The 26,922-nt window shown below is 33.2% G+C and overlaps 1 protein-coding gene across 8 annotated transcripts in view; it reads left to right on the top strand.

Moving 5' to 3' along the window:
- The window catches only part of LOC129252872 (forkhead box protein O), a 148,651-nt gene that overhangs the window by 85,273 nt on the left and 36,456 nt on the right, over positions 1–26,922 (top strand). For all 8 annotated transcript variants that reach the window (XM_054891012.1, XM_054891006.1, XM_054891011.1 and 5 more), the window contains exons 5-8: positions 21,234–21,526; positions 22,660–22,881; positions 24,835–25,000; positions 25,083–25,344. In XM_054891012.1, coding sequence (XP_054746987.1) covers positions 21,234–21,526; positions 22,660–22,881; positions 24,835–25,000; positions 25,083–25,344 — 943 coding nt within the window. The remainder of the gene's footprint in view (positions 1–21,233; positions 21,527–22,659; positions 22,882–24,834; positions 25,001–25,082; positions 25,345–26,922) is intronic.

The raw sequence follows: 26,922 nt of genomic DNA, 5'->3' as shown, positions 1-26,922 counted from the left end.
AATATTGAATACTTCATTCAGAGCTAAATGATATCTGGCTAGCATAGAGAATCAGAATTCAGTGCCTGTAATACAAAGATAATGGCTTAGAAATGTAGAAATAGTCCTGCAAAAAAACATCTACTGCAACAATTTGAACGATAAACGTATATAGTAGAGGCACACCGAAACAGTTTTGATAGCCGCATGTGAAAATGACGCACACGTGCTGGACACCCGTGAAAATGGATGTTAGCAGCTATATATCGGGCATAACTGGTAGACAAATTGAGAAGTAGATTGAAGTTCAATAGAATCGCCGAAGCAATATTGATGTTGAAAATGATTTGTTTCTCCTTTTTTTATTATTTACCTCAAGCGTTCTTTAAATTTTAATTGCCTCATTTTTCTCCTGCAAAACTTACAATTTTTGATCGGATTTAAATATGTCTCCTCATCGGTTTTGAAACAACATCTATTAAACTTTCTTTCAATATTTCCATCTTGCTTCAATAGGCTCAAGCTAGAACTCCATACCAGTCCTTTCAAGCGTTGTTGTTTTCGAAGTTGCTCAGGCTTTCATGGCGTTCCAGGCAACTCCATACGAACATTTTTAGGTGTGACGTTTAGTCGAACATTTGAGGACGTTTCAGTAACTTATTATTTATTGTGATTGTCCCAATTTTATGCAAAACTTTGTATAAAATGTAGGAAGAGCTATCGACAGGTCTGATATGGAGTTCTGGCTTCACAACAGGTGAGTCGCAACAGTTTGAACAGTTCCCGCTCCCGAGCTGACTTCAAAACGAAAATTTTTTGAAATATAGTTGAATTTTCAAATATTGTGGAATTAGAAATTATTTGTTAACCAAAATTAGATCAGGTTCATTCTACTATTATTTTTTTGTCACCATTCCGCTGACTTTGGAAAGTAAGCATGTGCCTGACTAATTTGAAAGACAACATTTTTGATAAAAAAAAATAACAAACCCAAAATATTTAAATTCCCAATACTAATTACTTTATAGTGGTAGCATTGCATATCTGCCAACAAATATAGTTTCTCTCAACAATCTTAAATACTTATTATATATTATCATTTTGTCATCAAAATGTAAAAAATTTGTCACTTTGGAACCTGTAATTTTTTCTACATGGTGTGCACGTGTCTACATGTTTGCATGCACGAAGGTGTTTAGCAATTGCAAAGAGTTCTGTTTGAAGTTTGCTAGTCTGAGGACATTCTCTACAAGGATTCGAAATTGCGTTATAATAACTGTTATTACCAAACTAATTACAGAAACAGTGTAAACACTTTCATGAGCACTGACATATTTTTCTGGAGCATAGAAATTATTTCGGAAGTTCTAATAGATTTGGCATAAGGTTAATAATAGCTGTACTTATATATTCAGATGAGCACATAATATAGCAGATATATTAAAAAAGGTACGGTAGTGCCTTACTTCAATTTGATTGACACCTTTGACAAAAATGTTAGTCCTTCACATTTGATTTGACCTAGACCAGACTTAGAAAATGGCTCCTCTAAAGAGCGATGTGAAATAGTTTGCTGCTATACGCATTCTCATAGAATTTTAAATCGAATGGAATGTAATGAACTTATTAATACTATTATTTATTTATTGGTAGTGTAATGTAAAATACTTCTTTATATAAATACATATTATGTATAATTGACTCTTACATTCTTTTTTAAATAAATTTTAAATAAATTTCAAACGCGTTTATCTCCGAACTGCATTTTTCAATTCAATCGAGTTCATAACTCAATTAAATCTTAATCTATTGGCTTGAAATTTGAAATCTATATTCTCAATCTCTAAATGAGTCACATATGATGGAAATATTTTTTCCCCACTGATTCGCGTGATTTCTCATCATCTTATAAATTTTATTATAAATTTGCCTGATAGAGACTGGATGGCAATCGATAAATATTCAACCTACAATACGCTACTCATTACCCTAGCGAACAAGTAGCCCTACAGCAGAGATTATGTATAGCACACGTCTATATATAATATTTATAGATTTCGTATAGGTATACGCACATACATGCTACAAGTATTATATATAAATAATTTCCATACCTTAAGCTGCTATATATGTTAATAAATAACAATATATAAGCGATCACGTTTATAAAGCCATCGAAAAACAACTAAACCCTTTCCCTCATCTAAGTAAACAATTTTCCTCATATTTAATATAAGCTTTTTAGGCAGGTAAATAAATCGTCATTAAACTACTTATCTTCATGCAACTTATCAAAATTAGTATCATTTCATTGATAAGAAGGGTTTCTTCGCATAGTTGACCTCAATACTGGAGCAGAAAATTTTTGTATATTACCTCACCTTCTCCCTCTGTAAGCCTTCAAGCTTTTGTATGGCGCTTGCCTATCAGCAAATTTATTGTTGTTGGAACTGCGCGTTTATTCGATCTGAGCGGCCATTGCCGACTAAGTGACTGGCCTACCAGAATAAAAAAGAAAGAAAAAAAAAATGTGCACACTTACACATACATACATATAAGTAAATTTTACATACATTAGTAGAGAATAAGTGCTGATTGCTTGCTGCCTATGTGGCTGACTGGTGAACCGTATGGACTGCTGATGGCTATGTGAATGGCCTCTGGCTGGACTTAATCGAAAAGTGATAATTATTATTATATGCCATTAAACTGTTTTTAGATAAGTTGAACCTTTTTTTTGGCTTAGTTCTTTTTTTAAAATAACCTGGTTTATTGTTTTGTTTTGTTATTTGCATCTTTCTTTATATATTCACTTCATTTTTACTATAATATTTTTGCATTATTTTGACTTTTTATTGGTTTATTTACTTTGTGCTCTTTTATCAGTTGTTGGAGGGAATATTCGACGCTTAAACAGTCAAGGAAAGTTATCTCATTTGGGTTATTTTTAGTCAACTACATATGGCCACTTGAGTTTTTTATGAAGCATGTGTTGCTGGGGGAAATTCAGTTAATCAGAATTGGTGGTATCTGTAAATATGTACATATACTATATAAATTTGTATGTATGCAAGTTCTATATACACGTGAATATGCCTGCCGGAACCCCGTCTACAAAATTATTTTTTTTTGTGATGCCTTCTAAAAGAAAAACCTAGCAGAGGTAATACGCATCTCAGGTCTTCCCAATCTTCTTAGTATCGCGACTCCGCTTGCAGACTTTATTTCTTTGGGGACCCCTTCTAAAGAAACTATCTACACTTTGGCGGGTGAGGTAATATTTACGTTAGGGGTTCCCAATCTTCTTCATACGGCTACTCTTTAAAGAGTTTTTTTGTGTTTTTTGAGAAAAAATAAAAGAAAATACCTGTGCCAGATTGGCTGGGTAATATGTTCACCAGCAGTATTCAACCTTTTTCATACGGCAACTACGTTTAGAATTGATTTTTTGAGACGCAATTACACACTTTTTTTGGGACCCCTTACAAAAAAAATAGAATGCCTTTGTGAGTATGGCAATATTTATGTCAGGGGTTCCCCATCTTTTTCGTAACGCAACTTTCATAATAATTGTCTCTTGCGCCCCCTTCTAAAAGAAAATAGCAATACCAGATAGGTTGGGTAATATGTACGTGTTCAACTATATTCATACTGCGACTTCATATATATTTAATTATATAGAATTGATTTTTTGAGACGCGCTTTTAGGAAAAAAAACAAATATGCGTGTAGCTAGAGCAGACTTCAACATGAATTTATTACATTATACTCGTATTATTTAAAAATATGTACATATATAGCTCCAAAGCTATGAATAGCAGTGAGTGTAACATATTTTTGGCACATATTGGTCCTAAATTTCTTTCACAAAAGATACCTAACAACTCCTTCAGCAGTTGGAGGTGGGACCAAATAGATGGATTTCTCGTACAGTCAAGATTCTCTGAAAAATACTTATTAAATTTGATAACTAATATTGCAAAGTATTAGATTGAAACAGATCTTTTTTGCAAGAAGTCTTTAAAAACTATCAAACCCTGAATATTTCTTTTTTCTTAATATTTCTTCTTCTTCTTTTCCAAATTTTTCCGCCAATTACAATATATGCCTTTTGTTCTCCTACATCAATTTCTGATTAATATTTTATTTTATCCAATACTTTGTAAGAAGCCTCGATTATCACCAAGGAACAAATGGCGTATTGTTTTATTTCTGCTAACTTTCATTTTCACATTTCCTCGCGTGTGTGCGACCTTCGAGTATCGTTTTTTGGAATCATAGATATAGCACCGCACATTTTTCCAAAAATCAACTAATATACCCAAATTTTTTAAATAGTCGCAAAATATATACATACATATAATTGTTACAAATACTGTTATTTTTACGCAGTTTGCAAGAAACCTCGTATTTCTAGATTTATTAAATGAATAAACGGATAAAGAAATAAATAAATGAAATGATTTTTGTTTTCGTGAGTAGTACTTTCATTGTATTTCTGTATATGGGTTGTTGTAGCACTAATTTGCTTTATTACGTATTCAGTTTAGGAAATTTAGTTTAAGAAATGTTTGATAACTGGAAGATAAGCTGACATAATTAGTTTTGGTCGTAAGGAGATTATTAAGGAGGAACAAAGTATATATGGCAGAATAAATGAAAGTAGTCCCAGATTCTTAGGAATTATTATTATCCATGTATTTTCTGATTCATTTGGTCGAACTCGATATTAAATTCAGAAACATGTATTGGCTTATGGGTAAAACATCTGCTTTATCCATGTACAATAAAGTACTTCTATACAAGCAAATATTAAAACCAATTTGGACGTATGGGATACAACTATGGGGTTGCTCAAGCTCCAGCAACATACTTCAAATTCAAAGGTTCCAGAATAAAATTTTGCGATGCGCTACTAACGCGCCCTGGTATGTACGCATCAGCGATCTCGAACCCTATCTCGGCATAGAACCAGTTGCCGTTGTAATTAAAAAAAATGCCCTATCTCATATAAATAGGCTATCTCATCATGTCAACAGCGAAGCCTCAGCCCTCACTGACCAACATAAATAGTTTGTAAGGCTGAAACGCAAAAAGCCGCACCACCTCGTGCAGTAATCAACTCCTTTGCAAGTTTTGTGCAAAGCACCATCATATTAATTGTATTATACAAAAACCGAAGAAAATTGTTCGTTAGTTTATTTTTGTTAACTAGTTATAATAAAAATAAATACAAAAAAAAAAAAAAATTTGGTCGCTATGTGTGGCACTTAAATTAACTCTTTGCATTCGGCAATTGTCTCTGATGGCAGTACTAGCTAGTCGGAGCAATTTTAGCTTTTCAGATTTAGTTCTCCCTCAGGGAAAATTTTTCAGTAACATTTCATAAGAAGGAAAAAATTTTAAAAATATGGAATTAAAATAAAAAAAATCACAATATAAGCTTTTTATTCATTCTTTTTATTAATTTTGTTTGTGCTCGACATGACCTCAATTAATCAGAACTTATCTAAACATAGTAAGTATCTAGGACGTCGTTCCCGCTAACTCTGTATCTACACTATTTAGCGTAGTGGATGTAGTTTTATCATTCTAGATAATTTTTAGCCATTTTAATTCAAATCGATATTTTCTGGCAATTAATTTTTGTAAATGAAAGAAAAATTCTTGCCAGTGAAGTGCTGATTAAAGAGTCTCGTTTTTTTTTTCTTCTGATAGATAGTATCTATATAATTTTATGAGTGATTTTTTGCTACTTTTTTAAAAACCAACTAATTTTCTGTGCAATAAAATAACCTGACCTGCCTATCAAATTGTTCACTATTTTTTTTTATCATATTATCCTTCTTCTGCAAAGTTTTACATTAGTAGTTATGATACACTCACACAATTTATAATAACACTAATTTACAATGTTTTACTCCGAGCTCTTTTATTTGTATGTATAACATTTACTACACATCACTTTTTTCTGTTTAACATTTTGATGTAGCTTTTTACAATATTAAAAGATAAAAAAATAGATATAAAATTCTCTATATATATATGTGTCGAAGGGCAATCTATTTCTTTTTTCATGGACATATCTTTGCGTTTCTGAGCGACGCACGTTTTGCCACCAATTCATTGCTAGAATTCTATTCATTTAATGATTTGCTATAGCACAAAAAAAAGCGAAATACAAAAAAAAATTAAGAAAATTAAATAGAAGAAAATAGAGAGGAAAGATGGGAGAACTAAGGCAGTTTCATGGCAACTATTGTAAAAGCAGCTTTAGTAGCTATAGGTAAATATAAGACGTAGATGCGATACTGGTATACACCTAATTACATATGTATTACATTAACAGCTAGGCATCACTATAGCAAAATTGGTTGGCCTTGTCCGTCGCGTATTCTCTAACGTAGATTTGTAAGATGCGAGTTCACATACAGACGTGTTAGGAATTGAATGATTTTTTATGTATCGGGTGCTGTTTCAGCTGCATGGGAACTATAGATATCGACAACTGTGGTTTGACAGCTGAGAATAGCAAACTGTGCTGACATTACTGTTCTGTAAGGTTTGGCAAGTCGTCAGGTATAGTCTAACACAAGAACAACACCATGTTGTGGAAATTTACTTTAAGAAAAAAAAAAAGAAATCCTTTCGCAAAGAAGACGCCGAATTGTTGATTCTTCGTTGCTCTCAACTTATTGGTCTTTTCACTTCGAACATTTTATATAAGGCTTACGTGCCAATAAAATACAATTCGTGCATATTCAAAAAATATATGCCATGAAATTATTTACCAGATTATAATAAAAAAATCATTCCAAGAATATTTATGTTTTATCTGTATTATCATTTTAAGTTTTCATGCCTTAAAAAAACGCCGAATATGGCAGCACTTCTTAAACCTGTCTCAGCTAATCTACTGTGTCGCAGTTTATTATATTTCTTCAATATATAAAATAAATCGCAGCGCACCCTAATGCATTAAGTCCTAATTATTGTGTCATCTTTTTTTGACATAACGACGTTCTGTCACATTTTTTCGCCAAAGCTGATTTTCCTAGTTATTGAGTCAAGAATCCAGCAACTTTCAACACAAACATCTTCTCCAAAGTTGTCGCTTGAGACTTATTTTTAAAGGGTGTAACACCGCTTATTAGAGTAGTTGAAATTGTACTCTAAGACCAGTGTTGTCAAATTTTTTCCAAAAGCGGTAAATTTCCACAAAAAATGTGTTTGAGAACAAAAAACTGCAACCTATAATGGGAAAAGATTTTCAGAAAAGTAAGATTTTGTAATTTTATCAAACATAAATATCAACAAAGAAAACTTATTTTGATTTAAAAGTGTTTGATTTAAATAAATGAAAACAGTCTTTATGAACTGGAATTTTAAATCACTTTTCGTTTTAAAGAAATTCCGTTTCATTATTTTTCGTAAATTCCTTTGTTACATTTTTATATATTAGCCTCAAACTTAATATAATCTAAAGCGCTGGTTTAGAAATACATATATTGTTAAATTGCGTTGCGTAATTGTGAAATTAATAATTCATTTCTTTTTGTTTTATTCAAATAGATTCATTTCATATTTGCTGTGGCGACTGAATGCAAAGAACAGCTGAAACAATTTTTTTCAGAAGACTCTTTTTGTCTTAAAAATGTACTCCCAAAAATATCTCAATATCAGTGTCATAAGTTAATTCTATACTAACAAAACTGATTTGCGTTATTCGCGCCATTCATCATCAACTGCCTACAATTTTTCATTGCTTAAACGGCTATGAATGAGAGATATTTTAATTAGTTCCATCGAGAAAACGGTAATTTTTACTCTGAAGTAATTAAAATAAACTGTAAGCTTGTCTAAACAACTATAACTTACAGTCAAAACTGCAAATCTGGCTATTACTTCATACTGACGTGTCCGACTGATTGAAAATTAATAATAGTACACAGTCAGCGTCAAAAGAAAGTGACAAGTTTTGCATATTTATATAGATATTTATTTAATTTAATTTAATTTTTTTAACAAATGCTCGATATCTTTTTATATGGAGGAAACACTCAACGATGTCGTCAGAAAATTTGTCAAAAATCAACACGCTTTTTGAGCCACTTGAAACTTGCACTTTATTGTAACAAGATTCAAAATTTTTCCTAAAATTCGCAAAATTAAAAAATTTAATTTATATATATTGTATATAGTGTGAAATTTTGCGTCATATGGCTTTTATTGTAGTATGAACCATATTTTTTATCGAAAAATAGGTCTGTTCATATAAAATTATTCAGTAACTTGCCAGTAACTTAATTTCCGAGCATTCTCTCTCAAAGAGAAAACTATCAAAAAAAATACATGAACGTAAAACCAGTAACAATTTGCATGTTTCACGAATAGCTGGTTAAATTAATGGCAGAAAAAATCACAAAAATTAAAAATTTTTTCACTTGAGCTACCTCGTAATAAATAAAAAAATAAAACAAATAAAATGTAGAACAACGAGCTTCGGAATCACATTATTTCATTTCGTCTACAATAATTTGTTCCATTTCATCATCGCTGTCAGATGAAGAATATTCCATTAGGAATTGCAATTCGCAAATTTTCATTCGTGTTTATTTTTATTTTGCGATCAGCTGTTTTTCTTACTTACAAATTCTTACAAGTAAAAATGTATCCAGCAAAAACTTGCAACTTCCATTCAAAATAGGATGTCATTTTGCTCTCTCACATTCGCCTACTTTGCATTTTTTTTGGGTACATGAGCACCAACACGTGATAATTTGTATCAATTGTTACAAACTATTTACTTCATGAACAGACCTAATAATTGAAATCAAAAATTAAATAAATAAGGATGGAATATGTGGTGTACAGTTTCCTTTGACGCTCACAGTATATATACAGGGTCCGCCATGTAACTTTTCGGAATTAAAAGTGCTATAAAAAAGAAACTTCTCAATATTTTTCCAAACTGTTTTTTTTTTATTTTGAAGTACAATCCTTCCGGTTAATGATGGAACACAACTTCATTCATATGGCTGCCTCGGCTAGCCATGCACCATACCATACCATCGGTCCAATTTTTCAACACATTTTCGATTGTATGCGGCTGTATTTCAGCTATGACATCGCGTATGTTGTTCTTCAGTGCATCAATTGTTGCACCAATATTTTCGGGTCGGTAACGCGTTGGTTTGTCAATAAGCAACCCAGTTTCTCTTACTTTTTTCGCAAAGTAACGCACATACGCTTCATTTGGTGCTTTTCTTCTTCCCATTGCCGTACGTAATTTTCGTACACATTCTGCAACATTACCATGATTTTCAAAGTAATGTCAAAATATTTCCCAGCGTTCTTTGAGCGTATACACAACCATTTTCGTTCAGCGGAAGAATAAAACTAATTTTCTGTCAAATCAGATGACAGCTAAGTGTTACCATTCTTCAAATAATACCTAGTTCAAATCCGTAACGATAGATGGCGGGCCCTATACATATTTAATAAATATATTGAAGAGGCGAAAGCCCTGGCAGCTAGTGCTTCTTTTATTGTAAAATAATAATTTATTGTTATTTTCCGTATATTAAATAAATAAATAAATAAATATATTGAACTTTCTCAACCAAAACAATTGAGTTTTGATTGCTCCTTGGCTTTGTTCAAAGAAAGAGGATAACTTAAAAAAATTTTTTAAAATCTTGCTGAGTGTTTTTTTAAGCTTAAGTTATATAATTTGTATCACATGGCACAATCAAACCAAATATATTAGCTTTCAGCTCTCAAATACTATGGTCTGTTTGAACTCCGAATTCAATGACGCAATTTAAGGGGGGAAGCTGGTCTAGAATTTTGAAAAAATCGAAACATTTTTTTTTGTCTTAAAAGGTGCTTTAGGGTCTTAGAAATAATATACCAAATGAGGGATGCCAGCAAAAATGTTTAAATGCCCAAATTTTTCATTCGACGGCAGTGCCTCGCAGGTATGCCCCGAACGCTACTTACAACTTTAAACGCGTTTTTCTCGAAATCACTTTTTTTAAACTGGCCGAAGACATAACTCGAACAAATCTTTACCGATTCTTACGAAATTTTGACAATACATTCGAAATACCTTTCTCCGGAGACGTACGTAGGATTTTTTATTTATATTACATAGTTTTTTTTTTAATCAACAATTTTATTTCGTCTTTATAGTGAAAATTGTAACTTTTTGTTCAAACGTGCACCATTTCGCGAAAAAACAAAATATCGAAAAAATCCTACGTACGTCTCTTTCTGTTGTTATATAGAAACTAAAAAAATTTTATTTTTTGATCCAGGACAAAAATTAAGGAGTTTACGTCTTCGGCAATGGACCCACTAGAAAAAAAGGCGCCTTAGGAGAACTGCTGGACAGCGACCATTTTGAAATTAATTCAGACGAAAAATTTTGTATTTGTACCATGAAAGCTATATTATTAAACCTATTTCACAGATTTTCGATTGATTCCTTTGTTGAGTCAAAATAAATTCATAAAATATGCCCATTTTTTGCGCTCTAGACCAGCTTCCCCCCTTAAAGCTTAATGGCCTCAGCTAACCATTTTTTTTTTTTGTAAATACAGGTAATTAAAGTTTATCGAAAAGGTGAAAAGAAATGCCATTTGTTTTAAAATCAAATAATCTGTTTTGGTGTAGTTTCTTATTTAAATGTTTTCTTCATTTATTATAATGTTGTTACGCTATAATGCAAACATAGCTAATGAAACATAAATATTGGAAGGTAAAAATTCCGAACGAAAAAATACAAAGTGCTCTATTAATAAAAATTACATATTTTTATTAAAATCATATAAAAACTGCAAACATTAAATTTGAATTAGGTGGGTATTATTATTATCTTCCGCTCAAGTGGCTGCTTATGCAAGAACAAATTAACAATAAAAAAAAAAACACCATAAAAAACGGAACGCAGAAAAAACAAAACAAAAATAAAAACAAAACGGAAAGTAAACAATAAAAAATATGTTAAAAATATATAAATGTATAAAAGCAGTTTATTTCATGAAATATAAAATTCTGACAGCTTAAATTTATGTGTACTGGCGATCCAGAAGAAGGTGTTCTTATTCATTGAATTTTATAAAAATAAATTGCCAATTTCACATCTACATCCATCTTTAAAGTACACTTTATTACTTAGTTAGATATGTATGCATATACATACATATATCTATATGTATATATTTTTATAGATACACATATCTTTATTATTCTTTTGTGTCGTTTGGCATTTTTTAAGGCTAATAATGTCACTCGCACTAAATATTAATATGACAGCTCGTTGCCAAGACTCTGCCCCACTCTGTTTACTAAGCTATTGGGTTTCATTCGCAAGAAAGAAGTATAGGGTTTCCCAATAAGTTCGGGTCGGAATGGAATAAAATAAGCTGTGTGTAAGTCTTTAACGAAATTCTTTTTTTTATATGAGAGGGCATTGTGTATAAAATGTGACATTGTTCGAGCTTCAAGCCTTCGTCGTGACGAATTCGAGAGGTCTGCCTTTCAAAGACTCTGCTGCATAGACTCGACTAAATTTGAGTAATCAACCATGGAAACTCTAACTTTAGGGGCACCCACCGATTACAACTCATTACAGCTTAGATCAGGATATTAATACCCAATTCACCTCGTCGTGCATACGCGTACACCTACCTGAGTCACTATAAAACTTTATCACTTTCACGTCCGGCCTAATCGTGTAACTTGCCGTGGTGATTGGACACTAGTGAGTAAATAGTAGACTATAGGGATCACAGGCACCGCATCCTATTAAAAAACCCTACACCAATACATATAGCTCTCATGTCAAATCGTCAGCATAGTCTTTAACGGCGCCTCTTTCTCTTTCGCTAAAGTAATCCATATATTTTATGTAGATTTAAATAGGCCCATAAAATTATTTCAATAAATTAGCGAATTTCTGAGCAGAGCAAACAAATTAAGTTAATAGCATTGAAAGACAAAGCAGGAAAAAGGGGAGAAACTATTGCTAAGCCTGGTGCGAGCAATGATGCTGGCAGTGACTTTGGTAGCGGTGGTGGTGGTAGTGGTGATATAGTTATATATATTTGTATATAAATACATGTGTCAAAAAAAATGTCTTCTGTATCGCGGTGAAAGCCGTGGAATTTTTGCGGTTTAGAGCTGACTCATAACTCCATCGCTTAATGATACAGCTATGCACGAGTATGTGTGTATCCGCACGAGGGATTATTCACGCATAACTACATACAGATATGCGATATCTTCAATTTCATTCATGCATTTTTTCTTACACATGTAGAAGTATTTGCTTTTAAATACTTACAAATATACGTACATGCATATATTATGGTGGTTTATATACAGGGTGTTTTGTTAACGAGCTGAGATACTTTAATATCTGAACATTCCATTTTTATTATAGGTGTGAAAGTTTATGGCTTTGGGAGTTTGGATGTTTGTGATTCCTTTCATATAAACGCAGATATGACCTAAAAATAGACTACTTTTTTAACAGAGATTCGGCGCCTAAGAAAGCCAATTTAAATTAAATTAATAGGCTCAATCGAAACTTTAAGAGAGCTTAATTTCGAAAATATTTTTGAAGGAGGATGCCACCTATGTGAAAAATTAAGTTCAAATAAAATAAGTGAAATATAAAAATACGAGTTTTAGAAGAAAGAGATTTGAGAATAAATTTGTGAATAGGGTTGCCACCCGTTATAAAAATTGAGTTCAACAAATTAAGTAATTAAAGCATAGATTTCAAATGAAAGAAGTTTAAAAAACCTTATTTTAGAAAATATTTTTTGAAATGGTTGCCACCTGTTTGAAAGGGCTAATTCAATAAAAAAAAATAAGTTAACTGAAGTTCTACTATGCCAACGAAAGATTTGTGAAAAACCTTTGTTTCTAATCGGGTTGCCACCTATTAGGAAACTAAATTCAAAGCGAGCACATTAACCAATTTTCGGTGGTGCCCAAAATTATTCAAAGCTTTCCATGTTTTTCGTACAGAAGAAATATACTTTGATATTGTTTATAGAGGATATATTAAGTTGACTATAAAGGAATATAGACATTTGAATAGTAATGTTTTTTCCATTTTTTATTAACATTTGATATTCTGCAAACTTCATTATTTCTACCCATTCAAACCGCATTTACAAAGGATGCCATTTGAGTTTTAAAAAAGTTTAAAAAAAAAATAACAATCTTTATGGTTTTCACTTGACCTAAAAATTGACCTCGATCTTTAAAAATTATTCCGTGCAAGCTAATAAAATGTTATAAGAACTAAACGCTTAAGTTTGCTTCAATTTATTGGTCATGAATATGCACTAAAATAAAATACAAAACTAATTTAAAAAGCTTAGCAAGGCGCGCCAGTTTTTTGCTAGTAATACCACACACATGTAAAATAATGAAAACAAAATTAAAAAATCAACCTCAAAAGTACATATTCCTAGGGATTTTATCGTATTAAATATTTTATTTAGTGAGTCAATAAAGTAGAAAAAGAAGCATCAGCTTCATGCGTTCGAGCAGAATACCGGAAAAGAGTCTTTTTTTACCTAGATAATAGAAACCATTATTTTTTAATCAAATAACTAATTCATCGAACAACTTAGAAAAAATTAAAAAAAAAAACTCAAGTGCTAACCTTTAACCATTTGAATATTAATTGTGCTGCAATTGGAACAACAGCATCGAATTTTATTACTTTTCTAGACGTTAATTCTATTTCAACCCAACCTTTCAGGCAATTTCGTGCTGAAATGATGCACAAAATGTGCTCTTAGTTCGGTAATAAAAAAACCCTTTATATACCCACTGAAAAACTTAAATTTAAATAAATATTCCTACAGTCACATATCTGAGTAAGTGTTACAGCATCAGCCCTCTGCGTGTGCGCTTATAAGAATAGTCCCGCAGGCCAGGGTGTTTTTTTGTTTTAATTTTTTGGACTCTCACACAATTTTCGTTTGCCAGCTTCCGCTTTATTTTGGCAACCACATACATACTTACATTTAAAAATAAATCACGGTCTTTTCCTGCCACCGCATTCCTGCTGTAATTTTAGAAGGAGTTGTATGGGGAAAACTTTTACTGGCTGTTGTGTCTTCTTTGATACACACAAGCTGTTAGAAGCCGCTGACTCTACACATGCCTACATAGAAAGATACATACAAACATATATAGTGTGTGCAAATGTTGGTTTACTTTATAATAGTTTGAGCAAATCTTTGTCAGCGTGAATGCCTCATTTGCCGCCCTCTCAGCTGTAATCCTGTCAACCAGCTTGCCCAACATTTGCTTTCTGAGCATATCAAATTCGCATATGTCATACACATACCTATCTATTTAAGCATAAAAAGAGTACAGATAGGTGTATATGTTGCTATGAATTTTTTTCCACTGAAATAACTCGTATCTAAGTACGTGTGGGCGTATCTATGTACAGTAATTTGAAAGTTCGCTTTTTTCACTTTGCTGCTGAGATGCTTAACCAGCAGTCGCCTGTTGTCTGTACGGATATATGTACGTACATATCTACGGGCAGCAATGAAGCATGTGTCGAATATCTATTACATTGGCTAGCAGCCTAATACACGCGTATGCATGTCAATTATACACATACATATAATAATTTTATTACTACACAAATTTTTTGATATTTATGAACTCATACATATTCATGTGTATTCATATATGTACATACAACCCGCGACAAAATGATAGCTCATCAACATTTTGACTATTTTTGACTACTTCATTTTTGTTTCTTGAATGTTTCTTAAAAACTGTAGCTTAATTGCCTAGAAAAAGCCTATATAAATCCAGTTAAAAAATGGTATGTCAAAATAAGAAAAATTCCAAAAAACGTTCATCCCTATTGCACAGTTTTTAATTAGAATTTCTGGAAAGAGTTTTGATGTGTAGTTTTAATCGATTGATATTTTGCTACTAGACTGATTTTCCACAGTTTTTTCCTTATAAAAAATTCACAGTACAAAAAAACAATACCGTGCATTTCTTGTACGACGAAAATGCGAGAGACCGTCTAGGGAAAAAATTATAAAAAATAATCGGGATTTTCTAGCAACTACAAAATGTATACTGACTAGGCTATAAAGCTGCGCACCAAAATTTTTTCTATAAATTCTAATTAAAAATCGTGGATTCATTTAAAGAGTTTGTTGGATTTTCATAAGTTTTGTATTATGTTTGAAATTTTGAATTTGTGTGGCTTTTTTTTGGAACTTTAAAAAAAAATAAACATTAAAAAAAAATCAAAAATGGTCAAAATGTTTATGTGCTATTGTTTGTCGCGCGCTATATGTACATAAGTAGTGCTGTCAGCTGTTTTATTTGTTGGTTTCAATTCGCACACAAAAAGGCTAAACATTTTTTTGTAGGTATGTAACTAGCCAACACTCAAATGCCTAGCAACAAGGTGAGGATGAAGGCGAGTGCGCGGGCGAATGAGCAACTAAGTGTGTAATGGCTGAGGCGGCGGTATGGTAAGGGCGAATATGAACGCCCTTTTATGTCGAGCGCACGTCAAGGGCGCATAAAATGCGCGATCAAATATTTAAGTGTAGCTTCTCATACAAGGCAAACGTAATTGACTTGAGTTTTAGTCGTTTGTGAGTTATGCGTATAATTTTTGTATTCAAATAGCCAACATCTGCGATAGTTTGCTGATTGATTATAATCATACATACGAAGAATTAAATCATGCTTTCTTAACTGGATATATTTATAAGTATATGAAGTTATTGCGCTATTCAAATGTATTTTTGCATGCTTTGCGTGTATTTCTCGCGAGATATGTACCTATGTACGTATAAGTATGTAAATATTTGCTTACAGTGATCTGCGTGATTGGATCGTTGGCAAATTGTGATGTCATCAAGATTTCTTGTACAATATGTAGGTGTATATATACAATATCCAATATATACAATATCTATGTATGTATCTATTTAGAAACTTACAAATGCTGTTGTTAATACCATACATACATATATATGAACATATGCGTGTAATTCGTTTGTACCATATAGTTATGGGATATATGGTTATTGAGGTTGCCCGGTTTACGAAACTGCTTTTATATTTATTGAGTATTAATATTTAACATTAGCTGTCAAGTTCCAAAAGTAATAAGTTAAAGAGGAAGCAAATTTGGTTTTTTTTTTTTCTTCAGTACTTATATAGCAAATTTGCTCATTCAAATGTATGTCAATTATTTGGTTTGTTATTGGTTAAATTTTTGTCGAAGATTTATTGCCTTGGAATAGGCATACGTTTAATCATAGTAGACATTCATATATATTTTGCCCAATAAGCGCTGTAGACTAGCGTCTGGAGTGATATAATGCCATGGCTCTGTGTTCGCACAGCCGTGTATAGAGCAATGATTTTTAACTTAAACTAATTCTGGTTTAAAAAATTAAAGATATGAGTTCAATAAGAGCTAACTTCATCATTGATAAGCTATTGATGTGAGAAAGTGTGTACAAGGTGATGCAAAATGGATCAAATCGGAGGACTTATACTTTTTGCAATCATATTTGACACTTGTGAACAAGATAGCTGCAGTATAGAAACATACAAGCAATGGAGCAGGTAAAGGTCGAATTAAAGATTTACATCGCTCTGACACCATATGTTCCACAAGAAGTTAAAGGAGAACATATGTATAGGTACATATCACTCAAAATCATTTTTTTTTTTTTTTTATTTAACAAAAAGTTATTTGAAAACGATTTGGATGATACATTTTGAGCCACATTCTATAGGTCTGTGTAAATAAACGAAACAATTATAAATTTGCTTATTTATAATTTTTATAAATCTGTCTTCAAGCATCTCTAGGCGTCCTTTTTCACCATTTTAACACATACATTCAGTAGTACTGCGTGAGACTTTTCAGTGATAGGTTTTATGCAAAGTTTCTTTGACCTGTCATGAAAAGCAAATTCTGACTTAGCTACTGATTAGATTTATTTCTTCATAGTACCATTAAATAACCGTTATATGTATTGTGCCTCTAGTGATCTTGTGACCACATCTAGACGAAGCTTATGTCCGGGCGAAAAGCTTTGTGTACATGGATTGACTTGTAGGTTTTTGCCCAGTTTCACCACTCAAATTTAAAATTTATTAGGCTGTTAAAATTTAGAGTTGTAAAATTGTAATACGTTACTTTGCTATTTTAAATTTAAACAGTCTGCTGATTATAAAAATAATTGCTAAAACCGAGTATTAAAGTTCTTTGAGTTGTTGCCGTAGTATATATCTATATATATATATATATATATAATTGGCGCGTACACTCTTTTTAGGTGTATGGTAGTAAAGGTGCTTAAAATTTTGATAATTTTTTGTTCAAGGCTTATTTTCGATTTTGTTTTTAATTTTTCTGGTCAAAATTTTATTCCAAAATTTTTTCAAATTTCGACATATTTGAATTATTGCTATTATGCTTAAAGAAAAACTTGGCATTTTTCCTTTAAGCTGAAATTAGCGTTCTTCCCCATTTTGATATTCTCCTTGCCAGCAAAAATGCATATTGTTAGAAAAATCGAATGTGAAATGAGGCTACTTGTATATTAAATGGCCTATTAAATCACGGGAAGCATACACTTATAAAATTTACTGTTAAAAAATATTTATTTTAGCTGTTAGAAAAAATGGTTTGGAAAATTTTACTTTCATAAATTAAAATCCCCAGAATGGACACTTGAAGGTCAAAAGTTTATGGTAGGCAAATATTTAATAATAAAATTGTTTACATGATTACTTGCATTCATTACCCTCAAACCATTTATTTACGAGACATTGGTACTTAAAGTTAGGAAGATACAATTTTTTGGTAAATTTTTGGGCTTTAACTCAAAATCGACCAGATTTTTATACATCTTTATATCGACCCAAATTGGGGGACATCAGAATTCGTTTTAGAGGTATGGTTCCTTCGGCAAAGTTTCTTATTTTGATCCCTAGAATATGATTTTCACAGAGCAATGGGCGATTTTTTTGCTTCCTCACAAATCGACCCGGCCTAATCTTTACATTATTATTTTACATTTTTATCTCAGTTTGCATACCTAAGCTATACATAAATACGTAAATTTAACACCATTGCAAATCCCATACATTTTGCGGACACCCTGTACATATACATATTTTCTCAAAATAATTTATTCTTTCATACTCGCATATGTAAATTATCCCCATCCCGAGTAATGGAGAACCTATTGAAAAGCATAAAATGTAGTAAAATAAATAAAAGGTTAATATATATTATATATCATTTCTGAGAGCGTGAAATTTACTCAAATAAAACAAAATTATTTTTACTGATGGAAATATTTATTTTGACCTTTATGCGCTCCATTGCTTATGTGTTTATATACTGTAGTAGCTAACTTCACAATTGGGTATGAAAGGTGATTATTACATACAAGTATATATACATATATATATACCTATAATTGCCGCTTACACCCTTTTTGGGTGTTTTGTCGAGCTCCTCCTCCTATTTGTGGCGTGCGTCTTGATGTTGTTCCACAAATGGAGGGACCTACAATTTTGAGCCGACTCCGAATGGCAGATATATTTTATGAGGAGCTTTTTCATGGCAGAAATATTTTTAAATGTATCCTAAAGTAAATACATCAACTAGAAACACTCTCTGGAGCATATTTTAAACTTTTTCTCAACTTTTCGAGTTCTCTTTTATCAGGGCAAGTCCACAGTTTGAATGGCAAAATTGCATAAATTGGGTTCTGAAGCACTACTTCATCCAGCAAGTTTAGTACCTGCTATTAATTGACGCTTCTGTATATGAAGAAATAGCTCAGCTATAAGAAATTTAGGTCTAATGCAGAGGTGCCGTGCATACTCTAAGACGCCTCTTGACCAACCTTGTATACCAGAGCTGCTGCAATATTTGTTGCTGTCAGTTACTGCAGCACTTCAGTTTTTATACTCCGGATTGTGAAATATAAAATTAACTGTTAAACCTTTCATTCTCTAAACTAAGTATAGAGCCCATGGAATAAAACTTAGTTTAAAAATCCACCACTTTTGGAATCACAATACGAACCTGGCTTTTACTTATTACACTTTAAACTTTAATATGAATATCAAAATTTTAAATTTTCTCTCAAATTATTTGACATTCTGAAAAGGCGTGTGCCACATGAACATCTCCCAACAAAACTAAATACAACTACAAATTGACACTTAACCGTTTAAATAAATATGATTACATTAAGTGAAAAGGATACAACCACAAAAAACAAACAAAAAAAAAATATGTGGAAACATTTTTGGGAAACCAAAGTAAAGTAAACTAAACTAAACCAAAGGCTAAACCATTAGCACAATCCTATGACGACCTACACAACAACTAAACATTGCGGACGACAACCGTGACAACGAAAATAAAAACGAAGTGAAAAACTGGCAAAAAGGAGAGTAAAGGGGAAACATGAACAAAAGGTATGAAAGGATGGATAAACGTGCAAAAAGGATGCCGACGCAACTATTGGCAGTGACGCCAAGAAAAAGTTTAGCAAAAAGTAAAATTAAGTTATATTTACTTTTTTAGAGTGACATAAACAGATCTACATACCTATGCCTGCGTATGTGGTAGTTTTGAGGAAAATCCTGTGTGCCCGCACGCACACACTTACTTACACACACCCACGCAGTCTGGCCTGGATGAGGCCGCTAACGGTGTAAATGTATTATTGTAAATGGCTGAAGTTGAAGCAGGAGCGTCGGCGCATCCTTCGCAACGGTGATAAAAGGCGCCAGTCCGTCGCTCAATGCCGTGTGCGTTGTCGCGTCACCAACGAATTTACTGGTTTGGTTTGGTTTGCTTTACTAATGTTTTAGAAATTTCTTTTTCGTTACCGTTTGCTGCAATTTTGTGCTGATATTTTTATCCTTTTTCTTACGTTTCAGTCTTTTTTTGGTGATTTGCTTAGTTGCCTTGTCGGCGAAAATACACTTACCATGAATGGCTGATGGATAGTATGTGTGTGCGTGGGTGTGTTCGATTGCATGGAAAATTCATAGAGCAGGTGAAATGGTGTTGAGATATTTTTTTCGTATATCTAGATATTCACTCGCACAAACATATTAAACACATATGGTATATGTATGTATGTGGATATATGAAATCACTTTGTGTATCATATTTGTATGTGTATATATGCATGTGCTTTTTTAGTGTGGCTCCAGTGTCTAGCACCTTGAAAACTTTCCCCTACTTATCCTGTGCCCTATAGTTTCTGACGTCGATGAACCGCACAACTAAACGTCGAGCCGCATCGCGTCTCTTCGATCTGTGAAGCTCTGCACTTGCTTCTCTCACCAACCCCTCCAGAGCACGCTGACAGGTCTTTGCCATACAGTATTTATGGTTTATGTCATAAAATATGAATTGACAGTTCAAATGTGAGCAACAGCAGCAGAAAAAAATTCCCGCATACAAAGACAGTCGGAAAGTCGCTTACACACGGAGCGGGGAACAACAAAGCGCCGTCTTCGACAGTCCAATTAGCGCAGCAGAAGCGTGGTATTTCTTTGGGTTTCTTGTAAGAAAAGCAATAAAAATGTCGGCAGACAATTGAAATGTCTTCACTAACTGGTGAAGGGTAGGTGCAGGAGCAATGAGGAAGGTGGGGCTGGCAGAGAGAGTTGTATACAAATCGCTGAATAGTAGACAATGACTTGAATGTTGTCGCAGCGTAGCGGTTTCAATTGCTTACAAATTGTTACATCAGCGATGATATATGAAAATGAGGGCAACTAACCCCCTCGTGTGACAAGAGAGCACGACTCGCCAAACGTTGCGAACAAACGAGCAAAAGAAGGGTGGGAATTGCAAGTTCAGCAATGTCAGTTGGTTTTTTCTTGGGTTTTCAGCGCAATAATTGTATGACAACTGGGCTTCCCTTTAACTGATTTTGAAAGAAATCAACGAAAGGCTGCTAAAACGGTTGGCAGGAAGTTGTTAAGAAGATACAATGATAAAGCAGCATAGCCATATCCATTTTAACAACTTTAATATTCTTAAGACAGTTTACATCTATTTATATACATGCATACATACACACACACAAGTGTGAGATATTTGTGAAAACAATTGTACTCAATTAAATTTTTAAAATTTTGTTTCGCTTTTCTTCTCGTTGATCTATCAGAATTCCATTCGCCACAATCTTTCGTTGCACAATCGTTTTATGCGAGTCCAAAATGAGGGTACTGGTAAATCGTCTTGGTGGATGCTCAATCCCGATGCGAAACCGGGTAAGTCAGTGCGACGGCGCGCAGCCTCGATGGAAACGTCGCGCTATGAGAAACGTCGGGGGCGTGCCAAAAAACGCGTGGAAGCCTTACGTCAAGCGGGTGTAACGGGTCTCGTTGATGCGACACCATCGCCCAGCAGTAGTGTGAGCGAAGGTTTGGATCACTTCTCGGAGAGTCCATTGCACAGGTAACTATTAACTTTGGGAAATTTATTAAAGGCGGTGACATAAAAGTTAATTAATTTAGCTAAAAGTAAAGTAGTTTTTGCAAAACTTTAATTCTAAAATTTTAATGCCTGTAGTTGAAATTATCTAGATGCATTTAGAGCTACAATTTTTTTTTGTTTGTGCTTCTTAGTATAAAAGCTTCCTACATATGTTATCAAAAAATATGTTTGTAAGCAGAGATTCTGTAAATTATTGCACAGTTGAAATATTGTATAATAATTTTACTACTTTTTATAAATTTATATTGAAGCTAGTTTTCTTTTCCTAACTATATACAAATATGCATGTTTTAATAGCTTTGCCCCTAGACAATAAAGCGCAATTTAAATTGAACATTTTGATTAATAATAAATTAATTATTAAAATCAAACTTTCAAACACTTGACTTTCGCTATATTTAAAGCTTGTTTTTTAGAATAAAGTGCTTTTTGTCAACATCATTGAATTTTTTCACAACCTTATTTTACACCTCTCCTTAAGTACTTAAAATGTGAACTTAGAGAAGTAGGGTGATCTCAATTCGATCGTTTGCTGAAAGAACGCCATAATACAATAACAAATATTTTGTTCTTAGATAACTACATGTCATTCGCTGATCTGCCATTAAGGTGAAATACGTATATATACATAAGGTGGCGCGAAATTAATCACTCTATCGGAAGATTTACAATGTTTGCTATCAATTTCAATCATATTTGACACTTGTGAGTAAAGGTCTACATTAAAGATTTCCATAGTAAAAAAGTTATTTGAAAACAAAACTGAATGATTAATTTGGCGCCACTTTGTATGAAATATTAGTAAGGAATACATTAACAAATCAACAGATATAGGAATCGGAGAGCATACATACAATTTTTTATCATATATATTATTATTTAAATAATAAATGATAGGCTCCCTCTGTATACATTTCCAGTAGTAGTAGCCATTTAAACACTAATATTATTTATTTAGCACTTTTTTATTAGTTAAGTTTTATTTTCAAATTCATAATTTAATTTAATTTTCTTTTAAATATTTTTCTTTTCCGCTTCTCTTTTCATTTCAATCGTATTTTATTGATTTTGTTACCTTTGCGATGCTACTCAAGTGGTAATTTCCAATTGTCGCCGGACTTTCGACAACGCGCCTCATCGAATGCCAGTTCCTGCGGACGTCTCAGTCCCATACCAGCACTCATAGGACTTGAACCCGATTGGAGTTTCGGTACTGACTACACAAATACAAACATAACGTCTGCACAGTCAGCGTCAATGGATCAATTAGCTGGTTCAATAGCGGAGGTTAAGTTGCCAAAGGATATTCTGCAAGGGTCAGTGACTATTTTGATTTCGTAATTAATTGTATAAGCCCATATAATTTTAAGTTGAATGTTTTATTTTCATTTCTACCTTGATAAATATGTTTAAAACTGGCCTAAGTGTAAATTTTAATTTCTAAAAAATTTTAGTTTGCACAATTTTATAATTAAAAATACATATGTTTGTGTATATGTGTGACTGCTTGCATGTATGCATATGGCGGTACGCATGCCGAACTTCCCAAATATTTCCATTTATATGCATGTGTATTTATGTATTTATATCATTTGTATTAGGTGAAGTAAAAAATGTTGAGCATTTTTCGCTTTACTTCCACGCTGAAATTAAGGTGGATTAATGATTATTCGATTTAGATCAAATATTTTTTAGTTGCTAATCTTCAGTGCCTCTACACAGTGCTCTTATGCCGATGTTTTATTGCGATTATTTTCCAAATTTGTTTTCAAACAAGGTGGCGCAAAACTAATCACTAATCACAATTTTTTTCTGAACAACTTTTTTTACTAAATAAAAAAAAAAAATGATTTTGAGTGACCTTATAATTTTGACCTTTGATACTGCAGCTGTTCTGCTCACAAGTGTCATATTAACGTATAACGCCATCTGAGAAAATTATAATTGATTAATTGGCGTCACCTTGTACATGACGTATTTTTCATCGCGAGTTATTATTTGCTTAAAAAGTGTTCCGGCTTCGTTACCTTTCATGCCGAAAGGTGTTTTTGGACCAATTCATTTGACATCCATAGATTGAACTTCTCTTAAGACCATCTTTATACAAAATGTTCTTATCAGTTTTCTGGCTAATTTTCAGTTCCTAAATAATTCAATAATTTAGTTGCTCTTACTATACGGTTTTCAATGCAGATTTTTATCGAAATTTTCGACAATAGATATAAACGCGTGCTCACATAATTAAGATCTTTCCACAATATTCGCAATATTTTTTGCGTAACATTTTTTTCATAAATTTTTTGTAAGAATATTGTTCATTACAAATCAACAATCTTATAAGTATGAATTCTAAAAATTATACAAAATTCACAAAATCTCAGTAAATTCCAAAAATCTTGTCGAAATGTTAGGCTTTTTAATCAAAGTCTTTAGATAACTTCTGAGTATACTCGTTGATCACATGTTCGGAATACTACATATTATACTTTTTTATGAAGGAAAGTTTTCAACTTGATCAACGCGACTTTTGTGTGACTTCGTACTTACACTTTGTTATACTGAAATTAATGAATTACAAACTTCATAGCAAAAAAGGTTCTGGTTAAAAAGGTAAAAATTTTGATGATAATTTCTTCAAATTCGTAAATTGTTTTGGAATTTTGTACAATTTGTGGAACTCTGACTTATAAAGTATTTTTTGGTGCGCATTGAATTATATTTTTACAGAAAATTAACTGCACAAATTTTTGCATGTAAGATATTGCGAACATTGTGAAAAGGTAAAATGACTTAATTACGCGACAATAAGTGTATGAACCACAGCGGGTCTCGCCTTCGAAGTGCAAAGAATCATTGAACCCACCGCTTTACTATTGTATTGGGTCTATAAACAGCACAATTTTTTTTGGCCTATTGTTCCGACTTTTCACCCTAATTGTAGTGGTGCTGAAGAATGTATCAAATTTTATCTCTCTTTACCTCGATTTGTGCACTAAAACGCGAAAGTGTCAGAGAATATTTTTTTGAAGCGCAAAATTATCTTTAAACTACCGTATAGTATGACTCGACAGAGTCTACACATTATGCGACCTGCCTCACTAAACTCATCTAGTAGAAAACGCTCACAAATTATTACTTCATTTGGTGCATATCTGTACTTATATATACAACCTTCAGCCTACTTTCCCAAATTATTGCCTGCAGATAAATAAAAATGTTTTTTGTTTATTTTTTCCTTTTACCACTAAACGGTCATACGGTTGGAGTAGGTTCAGTGCTGCCTCGGGCATTCCCACGCAACCGCCGCCGCCCTATCAAGCGCCACAGAGGTATAACCTAAACGGGGCCGTCGTCACACAGGGCTACAGCTTGCAGGCTCAACAATGTCTGTTGCATCGTTCACTGACGTGCAGCTGTTTGCACAATTCACGCGACGTAAGTGAATTACTTTTATATATTTTTAATTTTTTTAAATTCACTTTATATCTATCTTTATTTTGTTCTTCTCCACTCGTAGGGTCTGTCGCCCAATTCCGTCGCCACAACAATGTCACCCGCCTATCCGAATAGTGAACCGTCGTCGGACTCATTGAATACATACAGTAATGTGGTCTTAGATGCGGGCAGCACAGCTGGCGTTGCGAATGATAATGGCACTAGCTTAATGGTTCAACAGCAACAACAACAACAACAACAACAACAGCAACAACGGCACCAACAACAGCAACAGCAAGTGCAGAAACAGCAGCAGCAGCAATCACTTAGCACAAATTTGGAAGGTATGTTAATTAAATAACCAACGGAAATATTTGAATAACAAAATCCGCTTGCGGAGTTATTGAAATTTCCAAATTTATAATAGAAATTGATTAGCGCGATAAAAAACATACAACGAACAGTGATAAACTGAGTGGAAAATTCGCAATGAGGCATGTGCCACCGTGGCCTAGTATCTGCGTAGGCTTGTGAGTACTATTCGGTGGGTCTGGGTTCAAAGCCGACTATTTCCAAAATCAATGTTGTGTAGTCCAAAATAGCGCATTTATCGAAAATAAATCAAAACCACAATTCCTGACGAAGCGAGTTTTCATGTCGGCGGCTGTATTAATAAGCAAAACCGGTATCCCGGCGATCACGTCGAAAAGCCAATGCATCCTCAGAAAGTGGTACTTTGGTCCGAATCTTGGAGCGGTGGTATCATTGATCTATTTTTCTTTGAAAATGCTGCTACAAATGTCATTTGAAGGAACGACGTGCGCTGCAGAGGCATGATAAACGATTTTTGTGGCCCAGGACTGAGCACATATACTTGGACTATCTTTAGTTTCATAATCTCTCAAGAGTAGCGATTTTACGCCATTGGTATTTTGTTTTTGTGAGATACCGTAAAATACCGATGATATGGGATTATTCCTTAAGGTGGTTGTCGAGCAAGCCATTCGTGTGGTAGAGCCAAAAACCGTCGCCAAGGTCTTGGAAAAATGGGAATGAAATATTATCCTTAAATAATGGAAATGCTTGATCTTTTGAATAAGCCTACCTTCTACTCAAATATGAACGAGACGGTATCAATAAAACGGTCCGCGGATGGCATATGGCAAAAATAAATTTTTTGTTTTTTGGTAGGACTGTTATAAGTAGAGATCGGATTTTTATGCAAATTGAATATTTTATTATGATGAGTTTCTACCTAGGTGCGAACTTCATGTGATGTTAGACAAAATATGCACTTGCATAAGAATCCGATCTCTAGTTATAAGCTTACATGGCAAATTTCACATATGTAGTTTGTTTTCTGTGCTACTGTAACCAAGTCAAGCTCGAGTGTGTTCTTCGAATTTAACGATGGAAATTCAAAGAATTTGTTTGAAATTTTGTTATTTCAACAAAATTTCGGCTTCAGACGCCTTAAAAATATTGCAGACAACCTATGGGGGCTCTGCTCTATCGCATGCACGTATTTTCCAGTGGTACAAATCGTTCAAAAAGGGCCGTACATCGGTTGAAAATTTGCCTCATGAACGTCGTCCAGCAACATCAGTAAACGACGAAAACATCGGAAAAGTAAAGGAAATTGTGCTTGAAAATCGCACAAATCGCAAAATCGGTTAACGCTGAATATTATTTAGACGTTTTAAAGCGTTTGCGCAAGAACATTCGTCTTAAAAGGAAGGAATTGTGGGACAACAAGTCATAGTTCTTGCATCACGATAATGCACCAGCTCACACATCACGTCTTGTTCGCGATTATTTGAACAAAAATAATGTTAATATCGTTCCGCAAGCACCGTATTCGCCTGATATGGCTCCATGTGACTTTTTCCTGTTTCCCAAGCTCAAGTTGCCGCTCCGTGGAA

Source organism: Anastrepha obliqua, chromosome 1 (assembly GCF_027943255.1).
Source record: "Anastrepha obliqua isolate idAnaObli1 chromosome 1, idAnaObli1_1.0, whole genome shotgun sequence".
Taxonomy (NCBI): domain Eukaryota; kingdom Metazoa; phylum Arthropoda; class Insecta; order Diptera; family Tephritidae; genus Anastrepha; species Anastrepha obliqua.
Note: the sequence above shows the minus strand (reverse complement) of the source record. Positions and strands in the feature narration are given on the sequence as shown.